This window comes from Anneissia japonica, unplaced genomic scaffold, assembly GCF_011630105.1.
Source record: "Anneissia japonica isolate Jap-2015-1 unplaced genomic scaffold, ASM1163010v1 scaffold288058_len748972_cov163, whole genome shotgun sequence".
NCBI lineage: Eukaryota > Metazoa > Echinodermata > Crinoidea > Comatulida > Comatulidae > Anneissia > Anneissia japonica.
This window is the reverse complement of record NW_022701645.1, coordinates 490,958-506,065: the sequence shown is the minus strand read 5'-3', so window position 1 is coordinate 506,065 and position 15,108 is coordinate 490,958. Positions and strand designations below refer to the sequence as shown.

Sequence of the window (15,108 nt, the reverse complement as noted above, 5' to 3'; positions counted from 1 at the left end):
TATATACACACATATACATATATACATACTTATATATATACACATATATACATACTTATATATATATATACACACATATATACATACATATATATATACATAATATATAGACATATATACGTATATACATACTTATATACATAAACATATATATATATACATAATGTATATATATAAATATGTATATATATATGTATATATATGTATATATATAAATATATATGTATATATATATACATATGTATATATATAAATCTATCTGTTGGCAAGTCACAGGAATAACTATTCAAGTAACAGATTGTTGACATTTTAGTTCTTTCTAGGACAAGTCTTACTGTGCCTAGCAGCTTTATGTGAATGGCAATTCACTTGAATAACTGTAACAGAATTTTATATAGCATGGCAGCATATTTTGTAAAAATATTTTAAATTTTTATCTTAGCTTTTGACCCATATCCCATCATTCCTTCAACCGGATTTACTCTTACAAAATTACAAGACGATAGCTACGTTTCTACAGCTACTCAGGGGCAGTAGACACAAAAAGGCTGATTGTGATATAGCCAGGGACCCAGTAATTTGAGAGACTACTAGTACCAGTTTAGCTTTGCAGTTCTTATTAATGCTCTGTCCACATTATCGATGTGACAAATTTATTTGATGTGCCCATATAATGGGCATGATGATGTCATAATTACACCCAAATATGGGCATATCACATATATTTGTCACATTATATTTGTAGTGTGCATGGAGCTTTAAACTGTGTGTGATGCTCGTTTAGTAGTTACTATTATTGTTCTTTTCATTTCTCAGGAAATAACTTGCCAATTACAGAATGAATTTTCTTACAATGACGCTTAAGTAGGGGAGTTGTTTTTAGTCAGGTTGAAAAGGTGTTGATTAGCAGGATTTGAACCCAGGACTCTCAGAATAAAAGGCAGTCACCTCCAATAAAAAAAAACCTGCTATCTTTGCATTATATTCACAGCTATTTACAGGTAAATAAATGTTATTTTTTATGTTTATTGTTGCAGTTCCTGTTCACCATCGATTAACTCCACTGACACCAATGAAGCAAAGCGTTCAACTGATTGACTCGGCGTTCCATTGGAGTGATCAAGCCATGGAGGTAACCAAGATTTTAAATTTATCATAATTATAATAATAACCATTAGACCAAACTTTTAAAACTAGTTTCGGTTGGATCCACCATACATTATGAGCCTTAATTGTCCAATGTATGTGGCTTGATAACTCTTAATGAAAAGCAGCTTAGCTCAGTCGGCTGGTGGTAGCGACTGTGTTCAATTCCCATTGCTGCTCTCCTTGTGGTCAACTGCAAGGCTAAAACTCAAGTTACGTGCACAGTCTTTCGGATGAAACGTTTAAAGCCGTTGGTTCCATGTGCATTAATGGCCACATTACACTCTTCAGAAAAGAGTAGGGGATTGCTTCCTGGTGCCCTGCCCAATCACCACCAGAAAGGACCCCACTGGAAATAAGTCTTCCTCAGAATTTCATGGGTTATCCTTGGTGTTTTCATCAAATATGTCCGTTTATCCATCCATCCATCCAGTGCTAAGGTAAATTTACTAAATCTGAATATGCTATTTCTCTGATTATCATATTATTACTGTTTATAGTACCTGTTAGACCAAGGATCATATTTTGTGGTTGGTGTTATTGGACTACAGGGCTCTGGAAAGTCCACTGTTGCTTCTCTTCTTGCCGGATGTAAGCCAGATGATGAAAGGTATAAGTTCACACTTTCATGCATGTTACGTGGTGGCTGTGTTTTGGGTGTCAAGATTTTTTGTTATTGTTCGAAGCCTCAATGTTATATTATATGATGTGTTGGTATCTATAAATACAGTTGAACTTGCCTACGTCGAAATCCAAAGTGGCATTGAAAACTTAGATAAAATTTGACTTACAGATCCTTAATTAATGGAAAACACAATTTGGCATGTCAAATAAGATCAATTTATTATTTGAGTAGGCAAAGTTGACTTAGGCAAGGTAAACTGTAGATATAATTTTTAAATTCATTACATTTATTTGTGTAGTTATTTGTCTATTAATAGAGCAATATTCAGTAACTATTTGTATATTTATTTTATGTTTAATTTCTAATACCATCAATATTAAAAGTTTGCTTAAACAGTTCAGTATATGTTATGTAATAATGTCTTTTAATTAATGCACTTCTAAATTTCAGCACATATATTTTCAAAACCCAAACACCGGATATACGTGAACTTGCTGGCCACCAGACGTCTGGAGCAGATATTTACATCACAGCACAACGAACAATCATACTCGACACTCAGCCCGTACTAAGCGCATCGGTTCTTGATTACTTGATCAATCATGAAAAATACATCCCATCTGAGATGACATCACCAGAGAACTGTGTTGAAATGCAGGTGAGGAAAAAAATAGTGAAGATGAGATCCACAAGAGATAATATAAAACACATTAAAATATTTCTTTGCATTTGTGTGACCAGGCTCTCATAAGCGACTACCTCTCTTTAGTGACAACTTCCAAAAGCTTGCATAATTTCCCATTCAATAACTGCATTTGATAACTCATGTAAGCACTCACCTTTCATAAGTGACATGATCACTTTGTGGCTTAAAAATTGGTTCTCCATTGTACATAGATATACAGTGTATATAGATATGTAATGAATATTCATGACTGATTAATATGCATGAGATGTTTGTGGTGTAGTTTTATTAGTATATTACATAATGGGAACCATACTTATCATAATTTACATAATTTATTATAATTATATTTTTATATTAGAATATAAGAATTCAAGAAAATACCAAATTTAGATTTTATGGTAAATTTTGTTTTCTGACATTTATTTGTACAAGTGAATTCTCCACTTATAGGGAAATCTTGTATTTATTTCGTTGTACTACAGGTAGAAATTGCTATCAAATCTCTTTTGAATTTTACCAGAAGGGTAGAACACCTTAAGGTGCTACCCAGTATACGATGATAAAAGTATAAAATGTGGATGTGTAGTAGATTAGATGCATATTTGTTAACAAAATATAAATAAATGCTCATTAAGAAAGCAGACTCTAAGGAGGTATATGCTACAATACACTGTCACCATTGCTATTTTTTTATTCATTTTCTCAGGGGTGCCAAGTTGGAAGAAGTTGATTCCGGGAGATCTGCAGTGGCAGACCCAGAAATTCGAAATAGAGGGGCCCAGGGAGTGACTTTCACAGATAGAGGGTGTAGACCACCTCAGCCCCAACTATGATGGGGCTGAGGTAAAAATATTTATGATTATGGCACCTCTAGATCCATCTTGTTTTAAAATGTTGAATACTGTAAGCCTGCTGTCCCTCCCTTGATCGGGCTGGCACCCCCTCCCCCCTTGACTCCACCACTGATCTGGTTAATGAGTTTTATTAAGACAATTAGTGATACACATTGGCACTGACTTCCGTGATACAGTTGATAATGAAGCGAGTGAAAACCTGCAATATAAATTTGCAAAAGATGGGTTATTTTCCGGGAGATTCTTGCTTGCTTGCGGGAGACTGTCCCGAAGTCCGAGAGACTCCTGCGAATTGCGGAAGACTTGGGACCCCTGCTTTCTTGTTCTGTTAATTATTATTCACTATTAAGATGGTCATTGTTAATTTCTTTCTTTGTTCATGAAGTCATTACAGCTGGCCACCTTCCTGATGACTGTGTGTCATGTGGTACTAGTTGTCCAGGACTGGTTTGCGGACATCCCACTCCTGCAGTGCATCAAGAAAGCAGAGATGTTGAAACCATCCACTGCTAATCCAAACTCTGATGGTGAAGATGGTGTTGAGTACTTCCCGAATGTAGGTAAGAAACATAATGAATAGCCGGATTTTCATTAGTAGGTTTATATCATGTGATGGATATCGTCATGTGTGATTGGTTGGTTTTCAGTGTTCATGGTTATCAGTATATAACACTGCAAGCAGTCTTTGATGAGATGATGTGTGCTTTAATAAAATGATTTTGCATTCACCACAGAGGTTTGGTTTGGTTTTTGATTGTTAGGATTATGCACAAACAAGTAAATAGATGTTAGTGAAGTGATACATTTATTTTTAAGGAAGAGATCATAATAATAAAAATAATAGATTTATATAGCCCAAATAAACAAGGTCTCTATGCGCTCGATAATAGGTAAGAAGACAACGAAAAAATGGCAAAATTAAAAGCGAAAACAAAAAACACATCAACCTAGCACCCAAACTGAGGTATGGTGTTAGACCGATGATGATGATGATTAAAATTTGGTGTCAAATATGAACCTTGTGTCACTTCATCATATCTTGATGTCTTACTGGTTGGTTTTCATTTATTTTGTTGGTTATTTAATACAGTACATGTATTTTGTTTTAGTGTTTGTTCAGAACAAGGCAACACGAGAAGATTTTGATCTGAATAGTATAAAAAGTATGCAAGAGGGATTTATTTTATTTATTTATTTTTGTTTTATTAATATTTCTTATATAAATATATATTATCATCATTCTTGAAAATCATTTTTGAAATAATAATTATGATAACAGAAATTATGTTTTGTTTTGTTTTGTTTTCTCCAGATAACTAGCATGGTGTCTTAACCGTGTTTAGTCGCTGGTGTTGAATCCGATCCCTATGTAACAGCAGGAACTGAAATGCTATTTCAAAGTTATGATAATGAACAAAATATTGGTAAAGCACTGATGTCTGCCAATTTCTTTTATCCAACAGGTGCAATATCATTGACACAATCTGGACTGATGGCAGGAGCTAATGCCAGTAACCTACCACTGGATATAAACCTCTTTCTTTTGCCACACTTACATGATACTAGCAGTAAACGTAAGTTAGTAAAAAATCTCACACCTTTTAAAGATTTATTTGAAGTCTTTGGTTACAAACTTTATCACTACATCAAAGAGTGGTCATATTTATATTATAAGATTTTGTGCAAACAATAATTTATTTTTTCTTTATTTTTCAGCCAAATCTCCACTTTTTTCAATTCTTCCCAACTGTTACCAGGGTCATCCAAGTCGAGAGTCGCTTATTAGAGCCTTCCGCAAACTTGTCATTGGTGCTCAGAGAACACCCATAGCAACTTCTTGCAATACTGAGAAGAACTGGTAATTATACCTTATTGAAGAATGTCTTTTTTTATATTCATTAATGGTAGCCATTACAGCACTGCAATTTTATTGTAATTTGTCTATATTGTTCTTTATCGCAGGTTCCACTATGCAGCTCGAATGTGGGAGACGATTAAAAAATCAACATTGATGTCGGAGTACAACAGACTTCTGGTGTGAGTCACCTGACAAGGATCTGGCTTCTCCATAGCAAGGTGGAACTGAGGCAGCTTGTTGAAATATGGCTACTCAGTAGCCATGTGGTCTGTGACACCTGGTCAAAATGTCGAATTTTTTTTGCCAGGTGGTTCAAGACACTTAAAAGAATGCAGCTTCTTTGGGAACAGGTAGTCCAAGACATCTGGTTGCTTCCCTGTAGTGATCTGAGACACTTGTTTTGCAATGTTGATTTTCCTGTAACCAGATGGTCAAAACACCTAATGGCTTTTGTTGCCAGGTGGTAAAGACACCTTGTTTTTTCCTCTGTAACCAAGTAGTCAATGACATCTGGTTATAAAATGTGGTTTCTTTGCCAGCAAGTCTAAGACACCTGCTTGCTTCTGTGTAGTTCAGGTAGTAGGCTTCATGATAAAATCAAGGCAGGGATTAAACCTCAAGATACATTGCATATAAGAAGTACAAAAAACATTCGATCTGATGTCAAATTGAAACTAAGATCATCAATTTACGAAAGATTCTATTGTTGAGATACAACTGTCCTACGATGGTATGGATTCCACAGAATTGGAATTTGAGATCCAAGTAACCAGTATTATGGTTTAAAAAAATAGTTGAGTTGTTCTGAAACCATTCTATAGTGGGCTACAAATCTCTACCAGCCACAAGCTATCAACACTCGCTGTGACACAGTGGTGGCACCTGTGGGGCTTAAGCCCCCTCATCCACGACTTAAGCCTCCCGTTGTCCATGAATCCACAGATGAAAGAGCAAATTTTTTAAATTCTTTCTTTGGCCATCATACGTTCTGTAATGACTTAAACAACAGCACAAGTTGGCTATAAATTCCCAATTTTTCAAAGCGCTAAATGGCGGGGCTTGGACCATAGACTCTATCTATGTTGGAAGTTGTCCTCATCAGGCAAATTCTGCCAATTATAGACCACAATCCAGGTTAATTATTTTATAGAGCATTGTTCTACTGTTTATTAGACCTTTCCGAAGTGTCAATCAAAATTGACAACTAATGACTAATCAGAACATGTTATTGATTTGCCAGGAATATCCCAATATTTTACAAACATGTAAGTTTACGTATGTTTAAGGTGCTTAAGGTCCCATACCTTAGCAACAGTATCCAAGAGGTGGGGCTTACAGCCCATTGGTGAGTGCTGTTGTATGTGAAATGACAACCAATTATTTTACAGAAAGAAGTAACTGTAAACTTCTATTACAACTCAAAGCTTGTGTTTCTTCATTACCATTTTAGTAGTAGTAGTAGTACATTTAGTACTTGTTGTTCATAGGGGTGGGCTGACCATATACAGGGGTCCTAAGTTGGAAGAAGTCAATTCCGCGGTGGGAAGAGCTGCCCCTTCTTTACCACAATTCGTCGGGGACAAATAAGTTATATGTACTGTATTTTCTACATAGAAAATTGTCAAACTTTGAGGGACTTCACCCCCTGGACCACTTCCGATATATTTTGAGCAACACCCCACTACGCCCAATTTTCTCCCGACGCGACATCTGCAGTGACAGATCCGAGACTTCGCAATAGGGGGAGCAGAGAGGGACTTTCACAGATGTTTGGTCTATACCACCTCAACCCCATCATGGTTGGGGCTGAGGTACAATATGAAAATTTATGATTATGGCCGGAAATGGCACTCTCAGATTTGCTGTAAATTTGAATATGATTTTCTTTTTCTCTCTTTTTTTTTAATTTTGAAAAAAATTGGGGGCGGGGCTTCTCTCTTGAATCTGACACTGATCATAACATTTAATTTCATGTTGCTGCACATTGTGATACACATTGGCAATGATTTCTGTGAGACAATTGATAATAAAGCAGTGAAAACTTGCGGGATATGGGTTAATTTCCAGGAGGTTCTTGCTTGCTTGCTTGGAAGGCCGTCCCGATTTCCAGCAGACTCCAGCGAGACTTGAGACCCTGTATATAGGCAAATTAGTTCCACTAAGTGGGTTAAAATATTAAAAATGACCATTAAGTTTTCTTTGGAATAGGGATTTAGTTCCGCATTTTCAATTTGTTTTCCCCCCCCCACCACCAACCACCAGTCAGTTAAGTGTGGTGTAAAGTTATTAGCTTTCAAACCAATGAATGCAAGAGTAGTAGTGTCCTATATTCCTTCCTTGTATTTCATTAACCGTTCCAAAATTTTTCGTCAATCACACTTTTTGTGTTTTAGAAAAATCAATTGTACAACATATCAAAAAAATGTAAGCCTCCAGAGCCTGGCTTAAAGATATTTGCAGTAAACTTGGTGGAATCTTACTTGCTTAGATTTAGAATTTTGATCCTTTTAAATTTCCCAGCCGTGTAATCCAACAGGTTGCTATAAAATATTCGATATGAAAATATCTTAAAATTGCATCAAGATATTTGTTAACATATCAAATTAAATGCAATGTACCCAATGTTTTAAATGTGTATTTTATCTACAGTAATAATTTAATGCATTGGTAATTTTCACCAATGTTGTGTTTTGTTTAAACATTTCTTGTTTATTCAGTTGAATTATGACTTCTGGAATAACTTATTCTAAAATAATTGATATGCTTAATAACATTTTATTGAACTGATTTGTTACATAAAATAAATAAATCAACAGAAAAAGATATTATCGTTATATTACTGTATTGTGTATGGTTAACAGGGAGATTCAATACAGTCGAACTTATCCTACGTTGAATCCAAAATGGCATTTTAATAAAAAAAAATTGTTTGACTTACAGATTGTTGATTAATGGAAAACACAACAGTTTGGCATGTAAAATAAGATTGACTTAGAAATTATTCGAGTTACGTAAGTTTAACTGTATACAAAACAGCATATATGTTATGACTGTCTCTTATACACATCTAGATGTGTATAAGAGACGTATAATACCTGTCTCTTATACACATCTAGATGTGTATAAGAGACAGGGCTAATGCGATTCTATGGAGAACGCAATGCCACGATGCATGTGCAATAAATCGTTTTTAATGATAATCTGTTCAGACTGCCATCTAAAATCAGTAGACAGCGTGGCGTCATGTAGTGCTCACAGGAAGTGCATTTGGATTTGTTGTATGACTGTCGTACAATGCAGTGGGTGCCTGGCTTTAAGAGAAAAGGAAGTTTTTTTTTTTTTTTTTATTTTTTTTTATTTTTTTTTTTTTTTTGTCTTTTGTGGGTGTTTCCCACCTTTATTGTCATTCCATGTAAATACTGTATATCAATAATACGTTCTCCAATGAAATACACAATTCTTATTTATATACATGCACAGTATCTTACAAATTTGACATAGTACTCATGCATATATACAATTAAAATGACTGATAAAATTAATTAGATCAATTCTATCAAGAGAAAAGGAAGTTACATAACAAGCTAGTCCATTCCTTCAGCATTTTGTTTGATGAAGTGCTACATAAATCTATCTACATTACACACAATTCAAAATTCTGAGACTTGACACTATCAAATTTTCTTCACAAATACTTGTATGCCCATATATAGTCATAATGCGCCTATATATTGTCAATTCATGATGTGATGTTATCATGACCATAGCATGTTTTTGTCAAATTTAATATGATAGTCTTGACAGAGCTTTAGAAGTGTACCTACCAAGCCAACAGTCATTCCCTGTATCACAGACAAATGGAAAGCAGGGTTTGCTATATTTCTCAGAACCACAACATTTAGGCCTTGGTTGAAGGTAGTGAAATGACCTGTGATTGGGTAAAAATGTCAAATGTTTTATTCTTTTCATATTCTCTCCTATCAGCTACTTTAAAATAAAGAAATTCAAATATATTTAACATTCAATGTACAGCATATTTATTAAACATTCAAAGTAGTAATGTTAATGAGAAAGTATAATACATACTCCAAGTATTGAAATGCATGCCATCGTGTTTGAATCCCAACACGATGGCATGCATTTCAATATTTGGAGTATGTATTATACTTTCTTATCTGAGATTAATCAGTGGACCTTTCGGTTAATGTTAATGATTTCTTCAAATTTTATTTGTTTTTCTCAAATTGTTTCTTTTGTATATTTAGAATCATATAATACAGGAAACATTGACAACTTACATGCAGGATCATTAGGCTGACCCAAGGCATCGATTCCTCCATTTGGTAATATCCTCAAGTACTGTCTTGTATTCTTACTGATCAGTGAAATAACATTACCTGATGCAAACTTAGCCTACAAGGGTAAAACAGAACTATAAGTGTAGAAAAGTACAGGCCTGTATCCAGGATGTGCAATAGACGCATAAGTACCCTCCCTCCTACCCCCTGCAAATCAGAAAAATTATGAAAGTAATATAATACAAAATAATACAAAGGTTATTATTTTCTAGCATAGATAGTCCTACTTTTCTTAAGACTGAAATTAATAAATGGCTTCAAAACCACCATCTAAGCTTCAATCCTACCAGCTCTGCCCACCCTTGACAGGGATTCTAGGCATCACCCATACCCCAGTTGGTACATTCTTTCAACCCCTGCTCCCATAATAATATCGAACACTTACCAATGTGGGACTGGTAGAGTGATGATCAATGGACCGATTGATGGACTTCTCTGCAGAGTTCATAACACTGGTTGCTCCACGCTCCAAAGATTTAAACAAACCACCTAAAGATGACTGCAAAATAAATATTCTACATCATCATCATCATCTAATGTTCTGTTTTCCAATTTATCAATTGTATGGAATATTGTAAAGGAAATGAGCAGAGCCATAAATATTTTTAAACACATACATAATAATTTTTTTTTTTTAATTATCAAATTTTATTACTGTTTTATAAATATAAAAAAGAATGACCTAGTGAAAATAAAATATTTAAAATAATGGGTTTTGTAGGCAGTAAAATTAAAGAGCATAGAAAGAGAAGGTATTCAAGTACACTTGCTGCAAGCGTAAAAAAATGAAACACCCTTATCTGCAGCTACAGGAGGACATTTGTATCTTTAAGAAAATTTTAATAAAAAAAATTTCACCAACAGTTGTTCTGTTGCACAGATCTCTCTTTGCTTAGCTATTTGGAGAGAGGAATGAGGAGGGTTCACCAGGTTATTGAGGCATGATAAGGGGTTTAGCTAAACCAATTTTAACAAAGAGGCTTTTGGGAACAACCGTAATAAGGTTTATGTAAAAGGAACAAACTTTGGGTTTGTCCTTGCTGTCTTACCTCGAGTTCTGACTGGGGTCTCCTCTTCTAATAACAAATTACGAACATTAACAACAATAAAAATAAATAATTACTTAAAGGTCTGTAAAATGTGTTTGATCTTAATATTGCTTCAGTCATTAATTAAATGTAATGTCCACTAATAAGTATCAAATTATTATTATTCTTATGTATTAACTAAATATAACCACAAAAGTCTTAATAGATCTTAATGAATATTCATAAAGTATGTCCATTTTTATGAATAACACTGACCTAATCTGCATGTAGAGAACTTGTCATACAGAATTCATCTCTTTACTATACAAGTGTGAAAGTACTAATAAAATCATTGTTTTAGTGTGATAATTGTTTATGTATAGAGCCCTGATTACATATTTAATTTAACTGTAAACAAAGTGTTAATATTCCTGAGATCAGTGATGGATTCAAGGGGCTTGCATCCCCACCCCCCAAATTTTTCACAATTGTAAAAATTTGGAGAAAAAAGAAAATTATATCCAAGTTGTAAATCCGAGAGTGTCATTTCTGGACATCTAGAGGTGCCATAATCGTAAATTTTCTTACATCAGCCCCAACTTTCCCCAACCATGGTGAGACTGAGGTGGATAGGGCTCTCCATTTGTTAAATTCCCTTCCTGGGCCCCCTCTAATTCAAATTCCTGGATCTGTCACTGGAAATTCATGGTGTTTTGCATCAGGAAAATGTGATTGTTATTGAAAGTTGATGACATGGGGACTATTATAATGTAAACAAACAAAATAGATTTTACAGATTGTAGTATTATAAAGAATAAAGAATATTCCCTCTCACCTTCTGAGCTGGAGGAGCAGGGCCTTTTCTGACATAGGTAACATTCTGCACTGGTTGCTGAGTATAATGTGGAGGAGGCAGTTGGTAGTGAGCTCCTTTACTTGGATCTGGTTGTGAGGCTGAGTAGGGTGGTGGCTGGGGATACGGATTCAGAGGTGGATGTTGTTCTTGGTAATAAGGGTTTGTTGGGGGTTGAGCCATTCTGAAACTAAAAAAAAAATCAAACATCATAAGTATTTGCCTATTCAATGCATTATGATATATTGATATATTTGATGCCTATTTCCAATTTTTCCACTGTATACAATTTAGGCATATGGTATCCAGTGTACACGATACACAAACATTAGGGAGTTTTCAATTTGTGCGAAAACGCGACGCTAGAACGGAATCACTCATGCTTGACCATCCTACCTACCGTCCTACGTTTTCTGCGTACGTAGATTTGGCCAAATTGTGTTCCAGAATCTACTCGACAAGGTGACATTAACGTTCTGGCATGCGCAGATGACTTTTAGTGACATCATAAGGTTCTACGTCCTATCGAAAGCTCAATATTACTTATCCAGTGTGCCCTCCAATTCGACACCACCATTGAGACCTGAAAATTTGGGATGGTCTCTGGTTTGGTCTCCACTTAGAAAGTTAGATTTTATGAAATGACAATTATGATAATTGAAAAAGTGGTCTTGAATTAGCCTGGGATCTCGAATTGGAGGGTGCACTGTAGTATAATTTTGCATTACATTAAATATTTTCATTTTGAGCATGCTTTTGATTTCTATGTTTTTTTGTCTGCTTATTTTGTTTATTTTGTTGTTTGTTTGATACATTGGTGGTGCCAGAATTTGTCCAACGGGGTTGGGCGATGTTGCAATGAGAGGATAAGTGGGTAAGATATAGGGTCCCTCTGAACTTCTTTGGAGGGCTCTGGTGGGGGCGGGGTGCAAGCCCAGTAAACTTCAACAATTTAAGTTAGGAACTTAAGCCAGGCACTCACTGTGCATGATGGTCGTCGGCTGACGCGATTCCTATGAAGAATGCAGCGTGACGACGCACTCAAAATGAATCGTTCAGACTGCTACCTACAATCAGCAGACGGCATACTGTAACGTCATCTATCGCTCAAAGGGAGCGGAGTTGGATTCGTTGTGCGACAGTCATATGCCCGGCATTAGTAGTAAGGCTTAATCAATTATTGGACGTTAATAGCCATACACATACAATAACAGAATTAGAAATTGGTTTAAGAATAATTTAACATAACAATAGCAGCTGTATAAAAAAAATGTCATCAACTCCTGTGGACGAGTCATGCAGAGGAATAGGTTAGCCGCCGGTGGCCTAAAAAACAACTCCAGTTGTTTGTTAGTCGGGTTGGTCCAATATACTAGGGGACCTACACCTATACTACTAATTCTCTGCTGAATCCTGCTACTGCTAATACTGTCACTACTGTCTAGTATAGGTAATCAATCCTTGCACTTCGCAAGGCATGCTAAAAAAGCGCAAAGTGGTGCAGGTCAACTCGGCCCTTCGCCAACTCGGACCATAGCCTTCTGACGTATTTTAATGTTATTTGTTAATCTTGTCATTTGTCCACAGGTGTACTGGTGGTAGAATTAGCGTTAACCAGGGCCGTGACGAGGACGCATGTATGAATTATTGGCATTGATTGTAAATTTTATGGTGCTATGTATAGTAATGTTTTCAATGTTTGTATTTATACAATCGTGGGCCCAACGCTGGATCTATTTTCTTTCTCTATGTCAGGATGGAAAAGCAAGAATTAAACCGAACTAAATATATATTTAAAAAAAAAAAAATTTAAGGGCCGAGTTGGTGTATAGGCCGAGTTGGTTAAGGGCCGAGTCGGTTAAGGGCCGAGTTGGTGAAGGGCAGTCGGTATGATCCGATCATTTCGGTCGCGCCTGCATTTCGGTTGCGCTATTTTGATTATGCATTTCGGTTGCGGTGTATGGAGCGCCGAGGGCGCAACCGCGAATGTATAATAAGATATCCAAAGCAGTATAGGCCTAGGCCTGCCTGCCGTTTGTTAAACACGAAAACAGTCATTTTTATTTTACTATTTTTGACTAATTTTAATACAGTTTATTTCAGCATCAATTGGTATTACAGTATTTTCTTTTTACAGAAACAGCCTTTTATGATCTATGTGGATGGGAAACAGTTAACAATATTATAATGTAATATTAGACTAGAGGAAAATAAAGGGAAAAAAGTATTGCAAATATACCGTCTAAATTATAAATACTTAAAATATATTGTTAAAATAAAAACGTATGTACAAAATATGTTTAAAATGTGGTTTATTTATATTTAAGATTGATTTTTTTATACCTAGTTTAAAATTATAAATTGTTAAGTAAAAACTTTTTGTCGGCGGAGCACTCCTGTCACCTTAATAATTTAGGTCCTACATAAAATTTATTTAGAACACTACCGAATTTACTTTACTTACTTTACTTGCTAAATAAGCTAGCTTGTACATCGGCGTTCCATACCGTGACTGTGAACCGCGACCGAAATGATCTGTATTCGTGGGTTAAGGGCCGAGTTGACTTGAAGCCCAAAGCCTGGCAAAACAACTGTATTTGTCTAGCTAGTCTAGGAGGTACGGCTAGGCCTACCTAGGCTACTGCTTACTGGTCTGGCCGAGGCCCAGTCTATCTTAAAATTTAGGTCTAGCTGAACCAGTGTTGTGGCTTATATATCAGTTTAAAGTTAAAAACCTACCAACCTATATGCTTTCTGTTTTAAAAATAAATCGAAACGTCTTTCAACATCCGTTTGTTGATGAGCGACTTCCTCGTTGTGTTCTCGTCAATTAATATTGACGTATTGAAAGATCGAATTGATGAGTGCGGATACGTGAACGAGCCACCGGGCCGTATCATTGGGAAAGTAGCACGCCCCATTTCAGCTTAGGGGCGCCGATTCTCAGTAGAACAGCACACAACTTAGGTTTAAAAAACAGATTATTCATAATATTATCTGAAGTAATAAAATATTATATTTTTTTATTTAAGTAGTATAGAAACTTTCAATAATTGTGTTCATATTTGGTCTTTTTTTAAAACTTTATTTCATTACTATAATGGAATAGTCTTACCAGCTGAAGAAACTACGGGGATCTACAGTAACCAAATATCGTATTAGCGGCGCTATACGATCTTGAGCCATACAGTGGAGCAGACAAATGATGTGCAGGAAGTGTAGAGTTTTTCGGATGATGACATAATAATTATGTCATCATCATTAATTTAATTAATGTTGAAATATTGAATCTCGACACGATGGCGTACATTTCGATACTTGGAGTATGTAATATACTATCTTGTGTAGAGTTTTATTTCGCTAAATGTAAAACTTCTAATATTAAACACCGATATAACCCCTCTAATAATAACCTACCCCATTAGAGTCACCAAAAACTATGGATAGTACTATATCAATAACATTCAAATCAAGGAGGTATAAAAATAAAATAATCCTTTCTTGAATTTACTCCTTGGCAATTTTCTTTAATGCAGAGCATTGCACCAATTTTAATTCAAAATAAGCATAATTTCAGCGTTTTGAAAGTTCATCGACCTTTTCCGACTTTCCTTTGGCAACACTTAAGTACAGTAACTGATCAAGAACCACGAGTCCATGTTACTCTTTCCTAAGTTATACTTCCACTTTTATAAAAT

General features: G+C 35.4%; 2 protein-coding genes across 4 annotated transcripts in view; one reads left to right on the top strand and one right to left on the bottom strand.

Annotated features, from left to right (window-relative positions):
• LOC117103700 (protein SMG9-like) overlaps positions 1-7,998 on the top strand; it is a 12,811-nt gene extending 4,813 nt beyond the window's left edge. The window contains exons 5-12 of the mRNA XM_033244306.1: positions 1,038-1,132; positions 1,647-1,756; positions 2,222-2,429; positions 3,699-3,873; positions 4,423-4,494; positions 4,645-4,887; positions 5,030-5,171; positions 5,276-7,998. Coding sequence (XP_033100197.1) covers positions 1,038-1,132; positions 1,647-1,756; positions 2,222-2,429; positions 3,699-3,873; positions 4,423-4,494; positions 4,645-4,887; positions 5,030-5,171; positions 5,276-5,354 — 1,124 coding nt within the window. The 3' untranslated portion in view covers positions 5,355-7,998. The remainder of the gene's footprint in view (positions 1-1,037; positions 1,133-1,646; positions 1,757-2,221; positions 2,430-3,698; positions 3,874-4,422; positions 4,495-4,644; positions 4,888-5,029; positions 5,172-5,275) is intronic.
• Positions 7,999-8,911: 913 nt separating this feature from the next.
• LOC117103682 lies at positions 8,912-14,297 on the bottom strand. Of its 3 annotated transcripts, none has more exons than XM_033244279.1 (5): positions 14,154-14,297; positions 11,393-11,600; positions 9,915-10,028; positions 9,470-9,584; positions 8,912-9,099 (listed from the first exon to the last, which is right to left on the bottom strand). In XM_033244279.1, exons 2-5 carry the CDS (start codon positions 11,591-11,593, stop codon positions 8,927-8,929), a joined length of 603 nt encoding a protein of 200 aa, XP_033100170.1. In that variant the 5' UTR covers positions 11,594-11,600; positions 14,154-14,297; the 3' UTR covers positions 8,912-8,926. The 3 variants fall into 3 exon arrangements, with proteins under 3 accessions (XP_033100170.1, XP_033100171.1, XP_033100173.1); XM_033244280.1 differs by having other exon boundaries at positions 14,150-14,282; XM_033244282.1 differs by lacking the exon at positions 14,154-14,297 and adding an exon at positions 13,875-14,027.
• Positions 14,298-15,108: the final 811 nt, after the last annotated feature.